At 45.7% G+C, this 10,410-nt stretch overlaps 1 protein-coding gene across 1 annotated transcript; it reads left to right on the forward strand.

Annotated features, from left to right (window-relative positions):
* Positions 1–367: 367 nt before the first annotated feature.
* Positions 368–2,299, forward strand: ddit4 (DNA-damage-inducible transcript 4). The gene is made up of 2 exons (XM_060854295.1): positions 368–732; positions 1,385–2,299. The coding sequence occupies exons 1-2, from the start codon at positions 552–554 to the stop codon at positions 1,864–1,866; spliced, it is 663 nt and encodes a 220-aa protein (XP_060710278.1). The 5' UTR covers positions 368–551; the 3' UTR covers positions 1,867–2,299.
* Positions 2,300–10,410: the final 8,111 nt, after the last annotated feature.

Here is a 10,410-nt window from a genome sequence, read left to right on the forward strand (position 1 = left end):
TCGGTGAGCATCTGTAGCAGCAGGGCAAAGCAATAATTGAAAAGTTAACCCAAAAAAAACACTTTGTGCTGCTGTGCTATAGTTGTTGTTGTTTTGCAGATGCTTTCTGAGAGCTCCCCCTCAGCCCCATGTGCTGTACTGTTGTGTTCCAGAACAAACTGTCCCAGGGACAGAGGGAGGCTGCAATGCGCAGGCGCGGATTGGGGGGAGAAATAGTTACATGGTAATGGAACGTGAGGAACGTGCGGCGTGCTCTGATTGGCGGAATCACCGACTCCTTGTATCAATTCCACACCCTATATGGGGAGGGGGCGGGGCCACGGCTTAGGGGGCGGGGCTAGGCTCCGTCCCTATATAAGGCCGAGCCTGCGGTTTTTAGATGCACTCCGCAGCTCGGAGCCGGCTGTAGGTGTTTGAGTATTAAAGGTCACCTGCAGTCTGGGTCTTTGAGAGGTTTCTTCCCCTCCACGGTACCGGGCAGCGTACGCCTCCTTCTTTTACCTTTCCCCCCTCCGTCTCGGCTTCTCCTCCTACCGTGTGTGAGAGAGACAATGTGTCACGGCCGTGCAATAGCCCCTCCGGCCCCACTGCCGTTTCCCACTCCGTCCTCCTCGTCTTGGAGCAAGCTTCTGCAGAGGATCGCCGACCTGACCTCCGGCTCCCCACCTCCGACAGCGGCCCCACTCCCTCCTAAAGCGGCTGAGGGCCAGCCCGCACTGGACACGGACAGTGGTGAGTGCACATCACTTTTTATTTTCTCCCTTTTTTTTAAATGTCTTCGGGTTTTCCTAAATCTTCACACCCACCCTCTCTCTTGAACAGTCGTGTTATTCTGACATTGTCTTTTTTTCTTAATATTGGCTTTTCTTTTAAGTCTTAATTTCATTCTCCTAATCTCCTATCTTAAAACAAAAAGTTAAATGTCCTTCCCTACTGCTTGAGTTTGACTTATTTAGCATTAACTTTATATTTATCCCCCCATTGTTGTAATCTTTGGCTTGATTGTATTAAATGCATGAATTCTTACTCTTTAATGCCCCCTTATTCCATGCTAGGAGAGCTGTCTGCTGCTAACTTCAGATCTGTAAATGTACAGGGCTACATGTCCTAACATGCCTTTAAATTAGTGTCCTATACAGAGGGAATAAAAATCAAATTAACACCAGACTAAAGATATTCGGGGAATAAGGGTGCATTATGAAACTTCTATAGCAAATGTGCACGGTGATTGCTCACTTTACCTGAAGTTTAATCGCTTTCACTACTCTTAAACTACAAACAAAATCAAGTTGAAAGTTAATATCCCACTTGTTCCCTATTATTTGAATGTAAGCTTTGCCCTGGTTGTGATAGTTTTTCACCCCCTCCCCATCTCTCCCTGCAGATTACGGTAGTTTGGATTCAGACAGTGACTCCCTCACTGATGATCCCTATGAGGAGTTGCTGTGCGCCGATGTGATGCAGCTGATCGAGCAGAGCCTGAGCGATGCCAAGCGCGGCGCCCTCCGCTGCTTCAAGCTGCTCATCCCCGACCGGCTGACGGCGCAAGTCGCCGAGGAGCTGCTGCGGCTGGCGGCGGGCGAGCCGTGCGGACTGCGGGGCGCGGTGCTGCACCTCCGCGTCGAGGAGCCGGGCGGCTGCAAGGACGTGGACCGCATCGTGGTGGACGCCAGCCTGCCGCCGACCTTCGAGCTGACCCTGGTGCTGAGGCTGGAGGCCGGCCTGTGGTCTCGGATCCAGGACCTGCTGAGTGCGGGCCCCTCGTTCACCCCGGGCTACAGCCAGGCTCTCCGGCTCAGCCCCCACTTCACCATCATCAAGAGGAAGCTGTACAGTTCCACTGGCCTCTTCATCGAGGAATGCTGAGACAGATGGGGAACAGCAGGAGGACACCCAACTCAAAACAGACCAGCCGGCCCAGAGTCTCTCCTGGACCGCGAATATCTGATTCCAGTCACTCATTCATTCACCAGGCCTCACCTGCACAGTCAAACTGGGACAAAAGTTACTGGATACGAACTTTGTACACAAGTTGCTTCTCCCTGAGGGAGAGTGCAGTGTTAACCTGGAATGGGACTCGTTCTGTACTGTCCAGAGATTATCTTTATCAGTCAGATGGCTTCAGATACAAACATGGTGCTAGTGTGTGTGGTCACAAGTTAATGCCCCTTCCTGGGCTACAGCAGGTCTGCCGGGCAGCCTATCATAAGGACTTCAATTGCATTCAATAACTTTTTTTGATACTGGTGTAATTCATTTATGGTTTGTACACATTTTTAAAATAAAGAACCTCTCTTGACTTGCTGTCTGTAAAATTTGTTTAAGATGAGTCTTTCTCAGAAATGGTCTGTTGACAGTTAGTGCACCTTCAACCATCACTTTTTCAACTTTTAGCAGTAAATATTTCATAATCTGGCAGTGGACATTTGGTTCAAATTAAGAATTGCATCAGCTAGGACTGGCAGCTGGTGTTACATGTTGGTGTTCTGCTGGGTCCTAGTGCTCAAGGATCTGAGGGTTTTATTTTGCTGGTGATCCTTAACTTGCTCTACTGTCCCCTGCACTAGCCAGGTGTCCTGCAATAATCAAATTTAACTTCTCTGCTGAGCCTGTTACTACAGTATACTGACTGGCTTCTTGCCTTGTCTAGACTTTTTCTTTTCTCCCCATACCAAAAGCTCTTCCCCCATACCATTGCAGCTTGTGAAATAAAGCTGTCAATTAGACTGATGAGAAAGTAGATTCTCTTGATAGTTACGAACAGTTGGTTATGTATTTTGAGTGGAGACAGCAAATCAAAGAAGATATGCTAAACAAATAAGACCTAGAAACTAATTTCTGACTATCAACACTGCCTCCACACTGTAGCTGATGGGATGTGAAGGCAATCTGTCACAGCCCCCTTTTTCCCTCACCAGTGATTGGTCTCAGCAGCGTATACATAGTGTGTACTGGATGTATCCCTACCGTTGACCCAAGTTCACGTCTCACCTGTTTCACAAGTAGGTATGTTCGGAAATATGATTTTAAAATTTCTACAGCAGCCAGCTCCACTACATGGTCACCAGGAAGCAAATGCAGTCACTGAGCAGCTCTCCACCTGCTAGCTGAACTTCACTCACCCCTAATGAGGGGGGGGGGGGGGGGGGTGGAGAGCAATAAAGTCAGGGCAAAAGGAGTGTGTTGTCACACTGATACCCCACCTACCTCTAGTATAACAGCCTGTGGAAGCTGTATCAGTCTGTACAGCCACCTACGGTCTCCCCCTGAGAGTGGAACAGAGTCATCCTTGTCTTGTGAGGGGCTGTCAATGACTCATGCAGTTCCATAAGTTCTGCATTATCAGCACTTTCTTGACATTGTTCTTACAGTGTTCTTCAGGCTTAATGGCCATGTGAGTGAGATTAAAAGCAAGAGAAACTATTGTAGGGAGAAAGTAAATAGTTGGGTCTGACTGGAAGCAATAAGTATAACAAAAGTAGTTAAAAATTACCTATGGGCCTTATTCTTTTGATAAATATTTCCCACAATTGTGCAATTTTATAAGCAGCTAGAACTACGCTAGTTCCTTTCTGATCAGCAGCTTAATGATGCTGTGTCTATGTAAGTAGATCATGTGAGCCTTTACCAAAGAAGGAAAGTGAATAATTTGTCCAAATGTTGCAATCTTCCAACTAGTTGCATTCTGTCTCCTGACCATGCTTTGAAGAGAAAATTGGATGTGTGCCAGACTTCGTTTGAAAAGGAACCTGCTGTTCTGAAAGGGCTCTGCTTTAACCAAATAAGAAACAAATCCAAGCCTCCCTGAGTGGTGGCTGAGGGCTATGTCTGGAAACTAACCAAGTGATAGTACAGAAGACACAGCAGTGCATTTGTAACTTAAGGTGTTGAGGCCATATTGTTGGCAGTCTACTGATTCACCCATTGACCAGGTATTGGTTCCAGTGTCTTGTAGGTAGGTATTCATGAAGTCAAGAGTCACCATGGCATGAAAAGAGGCCATTCTGCCCATCAAATCCATACCAACTCCTGATTCTCCCGACTCTATCCCCATAATTCTTGGTTTATTTCCATTGAGGGCCCATCCAATTTAGATGTTTTTGATGAGCTGTTTTGATGTTTAACACAATCTCTACTTCCACAAGATGGAATGTTCAAGATTATATGCACGGTGGCACAGTGGTTAGCACTGCTGCCTCACAGCATCAGAGACCCGGGTTCAATTCCTGCCTCAGACAACTGTCTGTGTGGAGGTTGCACATCCTCCCCGTGTCTGCGTGGGTTTCCTCCCACAGTCCAAAGATGTGCAGGTTAGGTGAATTGGCCACGCTTAATTGCCCGTAGTATTAGGTGAAGAGGTAAATGTAGGGGAATGGGTCTGGGTGGGTTGCTCTTCGGAGGGTCAGTGTGGACTTGTTGGCCCGAAGGGCCTGTAAGTAATCTAATGTAAATCGAGAAAGCTCTTGCTCAAATGCCAGCAGCTGCCCATATGTCTTGTCCAAAATCTCTGCCTCTTTATCTTTGTATCATCACCAAATGGGAACAGCTCTTTGTTTTTATCTACCTTAGCCAAACCCATAAGTTTGTATGCTGATCAAATCTCTCCTTGATTTCTTTTGCTTCAAAAAGAACTATCCCAGCTTTTCCATTCTAACTTTGTAGCTAAACACTCCGCTCCCCTCCCCCCACAAATAAATCCTGGAACTATTTGAGTGAATCCCCTCTCAAGGAACTCCACGTTTTGAAATGTGGTGACTGGATTCAATACTTGCAAGAGTAGCTTAGCCAATGCTATATAAATCCTAAACACAAAAATACCAAAGAACTGTAGATGCTGGCATAAAGCAACAACAGAAATTGATGGAGAAACTCAGCAGGCCTGTTTATCATCTGTGGAGAGAAAGCAAGAGTTAACGTTTCTGTTCCTATGACCTTCTTCAGAAATGAAGAGCTTAGTTCTGAAGAAGGGTCCCTAAACATGTTTTTCCCATCGGGAGATGCTGCCAGGCCTGAGTTTTTCCAGCAATTTCTTGTTGCTTTATAACTCCCTTTTTCCTGAATACACCGAAACACAAAGGGTGGCATATTCACCCCTCACCTTCATGGGAATTCTGGGACACCATGTTTGAAATATATTGAAGTGTACCTCAAGCCTCTCGCAGAGCCAGGTACATGGGATGAATAACGTCTGTTCCTGATTGCTCCAGCATGTTTTCCTCATGCTATGTAATTTTATATCAGCAAAATTAATAACACAAAGTGGGAATTTGTTGGTAGAATTGTTTTGGCAGGTTGACTCGCTTTTCTTTATTCTTTCATTGAGATGTAGATGTCTCTGACAAGGCCTGCACCTGTTGTTGATCCCTAATTGCCCTTGAACTGCATGGCCTGCTCAACCATTATGGAAGGCAATCAAACACATGACTGTGGGTGTGGAGTCACATGTAGGCCAGACAAGGGTAAGGATGGCAGATTTCCCTCCCTAAAAGGCATCAGTGAACAAGTTTTTTTACAATTAATAATGAGTTCTATGGCAGCATTTACTGAGATAAACTTTACAATCCAAATTTATTAATTTTTAAGTTTCATTAGCTGCTGTGGTGGGATTTGAATCCATGTTATAGACTCATAGAGATGTACAGCATGGAAACAGACCCTTTGGTCCAACCTGTCCATGCCGACCAGCTATCCCAACCCAATCTAGTCCCACCTGCCGAAACCCGGCCCATATCCCTCCAAACCCTTCCTATTCATATACCCATCCAAATGCCTCTTAAATGTTGCAATTGTACCAGCCCCCACCACTTCCTCTGGCAGCTCATTCCATACACGTACCACCCTCTGCGTGAAAGAGTCGCCCCTTAGGTCTTTTCTATATCTTTCCCCTCTCACCCTAAACCTATGCGCTCTAGTTTTGGACTCCCCGACTCCAGGGAAAAGACTTTGGGAAAACGGAGGACTGGGAAGCTTTTAATGAACAAGTTGAATCTTTTGGAAACAGTAGAGACAGATGACGCTGCCAGTCCGCGAGGCGGCCAGGTCTGTCAATCAAAAGTTGGCGTGGAGGCAGAGCGGAAGAGTCGGACATCGCACAGAGCCACGGTAATAGGGGACTCCATAGTGAGAGAAACTGACTGGGGTTTTGTGGCAGCAGGCGGGACTTAAGGATGGTGTGTTGCCTTCCTGGTTCCAGGGTTAAAGACATCACAGAGTGCGGGAAATCCTCAACGACGAAGGTGAAGAGCCAGAGGTGGGGGTACATGTCGGCACAAATGATGTTGGGAAGAAGAGGAGGAACAGTGGGACTTCGGAGAACTAGGAAGAAGGCTGAAAAGCAGGACGTCCAGGGTGGTTATCTCCGGTTTGCTTCTAGTTCCTTGGGCTGGTGAGGCCAGGAACAGGGAGATAATGGACTTGAACGTGTGGCTGGGGAACTGGTGCAGGAAGCAAGGATTTAAATTCTTGGATCACTGGGGTATGTTTTGTGGTAAGCATAAATTCTACGAGAGAGACGGTTTGCACCTTAATAGGTTAGGGACCAGCATTCTGGCAGGCAGGTTTGCTACTGCAACACAGCTATGTTTAAACTAAGTAGCGGGGGAGAGTGGACAAACTGGATGTTTAAGAAGGAAATTGAAGGGAAAGTTAGAACAAGGGAAGTCAAGAAAGACAACTGTATCAATGAGGCAGAAAACTCAAAAAGGGATCATGCTGTAAGGTTGAGTGAAATAGGGGTTGATGGGAAGGGTGAGGGCAGTAACAAATTAAAAATACTATACATGAATGCATGAAGCATTAGTAATAAGATGGATGAGCTAGAGGCTCTTTTGGAAATTGGCAATTATGATATTGTGGGGATAACTGAGACGTGGCTTCAAGTGGACAGGACCTGGGAAATAAATATTCAAGGCTACACGTGCTATCATAAGGACAGACTGACGGGCAGAGGGGGTGGGGTGGCCATGTTGGTAAGGGATGATATTCAGTCCCTTGCGCGGGGGGACCTAGAATCAGGGGATGTAGAGTCAGTGTGGATAGAGCTGAGAAATACTAAGGGTAAAAAGACCCTCTTGGGAGTTATCTACAGGCCCCCAAACAGTAGTCTGGATGTCGGATGTAAGTTGAATCAGGAGCTGAAATTGGCCTATCGCAAAGATGTTACTACAGTTGTTATGGGAGATTTCAACATGCAGGTAGACTGGGAGAATCAGGATGGTATTGGACCTCAAGAAAGACAATAGACAATAGGTGCAGGAGTAGGCCATTCAGCCCTTCGAGCCTGCACCGCCATTCAATATGATCATGGCTGATCATTCCTAATCAGTATCCGCTCCCTGCCTTATCTCCATAACCCTGTATTCCACTATCTTTGAGAGCTCTATCCAATTCTCAAAGAAAGAGACTTTGTGGAGTGCCTCTGAGATGGATTCTTAGAACAGCTGGTGCTGGAGCCTACCAGGGGGAAGGCAATTCTGGATCTGGTATTGTGCAACGAACCAAAATTGATCAGGGACCTCGAAGTGAAGGAGCCATTGGGAAGTAGTGACCATAATACAATAAGCTTCAATCTACAATTTGAGAGGGAGAGGGTACAATCGGAAGTGGCAATATTTCTGTTGAATAAAGGGAACTATGGAGCTATGAGGGAGGAGCTGGCCAAAGTTCAATGGTGCAATACCTTAGCAGGGATGACAGCGGAGGAACAATGGCAGATATTTCTGTGTATAATGCAAAAGTTGCAGGATCAGTTCATTCCAAAAAGGAACAAAGATCCCAGGAGGAGACATGGGTGGCCGTGGCTGACGAGGGAAGTTAAGAAACATATAAAGTTAAAAGAGAAAAAGTATAACATAGCAAAGGTAAGTGGGAAAACAGAGGACTGGAAAGCTTTTAAAGAACAACAGAGGATTGCTAAGAAGAAAATACGCAGAGAAAAAATGAGGTACGAAGGTAAACTGGCCAAAAATATAAAGGAGGATAGTAAAAGCTTTTTTAGGTATGTGAAAGGCAAAAAAACGGTTAAGACTAAAATTGGGCCCTTGAAGACAGAAACAGGGGAATATATTACGGGGAACAAAGAAATGAATTGGTACTTCAGATTTGTGTTCACTGGGGGAGACACAAGCAGTCTCCCTGAGGTAACAGTGGCTGAAGGACCTGAACTTAAGGGAATTTATATTTGCCAGGAATTGGTGTCGGAGAGGCTGTTAGGTCTGAAGGTTGATAAATCCCTGGGGCCTGATGGTCTACATCCCAGGGTACTGAGGGAAGTGGCTCGAGAAATCGTGGATGCGTTGGTGATTATTTTCCAGAGTTCGATAGATTCGGGATCAGTTCCTGCAGATTGGAGGGTGGCTAATGTTGTACTACTTTTTAAGAAAGGTGCGAGAGAGAAAGCAGGAAATTATAGACCAGTTAGTCTGACCTCAGTGGTGGGAAAGATGCTGGAGTCTATTATAAAGGATGAAATTACGACACATCTGGATAGTAGTAACAGGATAGGTCAGAGTCAGCATGGAGTTATGAAGGGGAAATCATGCTTGACTAATCTTCTGGAAATTTTTGAGGATGTAACTCTGAAGATGGATGAGGGAGATCCAGTAGATGTAGTGTACCTGGACTTTCAGAAAGCTTTTGATAAAGTCCCACATATGAGGTTAGTCAGCAAAATTAAGGCACATGGTATTGGAGGAAAAGTACTGACTTGGACTGAAAGTTGGTTGGCTGATAGGAAACAAAGAGTAGGGATAAACGGCTCCATTTCGGAATGGCAGGCAGTGACCAGTGGGGTACCGCAGGATCAGTACTGGGACCGCAGCTTTTTATAATATATGTTAATGATATAGAAGATGGTATCAGCAATAACATTAGCAAATTTGCTGATGATACTAAGCTGGATGGCAGGGTGAAATATGATAGGGATGTTAGGAGATTACAGGGTGACCTGTACAGGTTAGGTAAGTGGTCAGATGCATGGCAGATGCAGTTTAATGTGGATAAATGTATGGTTATCCACTTTAGTGGCAAGAACAGGAAGGCAGATTACTACCTAAATGGAATCAATTTAGGTAAAGGGGCAGTACAGAGAGATCTGGGTGTTCTTGTACACCAGTCAATGAAGGTAAGCATGCAGGTACAGCAGGTAGTGAAGAAGGCTAATAGCATGCTGGCCTTCATAACAAGAGGGATTGAGTATAGAAGCAAAGAGGTTCTTCTGCAGCTGTACAGGGCCCTAGTGAGACCACACCTGGAATATTGTGTGCAGTTCTGGTCTCCAAATTTGAGGAAAGACATTCTGGCTATTGAGGGAGTGCAGCGTAGGTTCATGAGGTCAATTCCTGGAATGGCAGGACTACCTTACACTGAAAGACTGGAGCGACTGGGCTTGTATACCCTTGCGTTTAGAAGACTGAGAGGGGATCTGATTGAGACATATAGGATTATTAAAGGATTGGACACTCTGGAGGCAGGAAACATGTTTCTGCTGATGGGTGAGTCCCGATCCAGAGGACGCAGCTTAAAAATATGGGGTAGACCATTTAGGACAGAGATGAAGAGAAACTTCTTCACTCAGAGAGTGGTGGCTGTGTGGAATGCTCTGCCCCAGAGGGCAGTGGAGGCCCAGTCTCTGGATTCATTTAAGAAAGAGTTGGATAGAGCTCTCGAGGATAGTGAAATCAAGAGTTATGGAGATAAGGCAGGAACAGGATACTGATTAAGGATGATCAGCCATGATCATATTGAATGGTGGTGCAGGTTCGAAAGGCAGAATGGCCTACTCCTGCACCTATTGTCTATTATCCTATTCATGCCCTTCATAATTTTATAAACCTCTATAAGGTCACCCCTCAGCCTCCGACGCACCAGTGAAAATAGCCCCAGCCTGTTCAGTCTCTCCCTATAGCTCAAATCCTTCAACCTGACAATATCCTTGTATATCTTTTCTGAACCCTTTCAAGGTTCACAACATCTTTCCGATAGGAAGGAGACAAGAATTGCACGCAATATTCCAAAAGTGGCCTGACCACTGTCCCATACAGTCTCAACATGACCTCCCAACTCCTGTACTCAATACTCTGACCAATAAATGAAAGCATACCAAACGCCTTCTTCTCTATCCTATCTACCTGCGACTCCACTTTCAAGGAGCTATGAACCTGCACTCCAAGGTCTCAGGTCTCTTTGTTCAGCAACACTCCCTAGGACCTTGCCATTAAGTGTTTAAGTCCTGCTAGGATTTGCTTTCCCAAAATGCAGCACCTCCCATTTATCTAAATTAAACTCCATCTGCCACTTCTCAGCCCATTGGCCCATCTAGTCCAGATCCTGTTGTAATCTGAGGTAACCCTCTTCGCTGTCCACTACACCTCCAATTTTAGTGTCATCTGCAAACTTACTAACTGTACCTCT

This window comes from Hemiscyllium ocellatum, chromosome 43 (genome assembly GCF_020745735.1).
Source record: "Hemiscyllium ocellatum isolate sHemOce1 chromosome 43, sHemOce1.pat.X.cur, whole genome shotgun sequence".
In the NCBI taxonomy this organism is placed as follows: Eukaryota; Metazoa; Chordata; class Chondrichthyes; order Orectolobiformes; family Hemiscylliidae; genus Hemiscyllium; species Hemiscyllium ocellatum.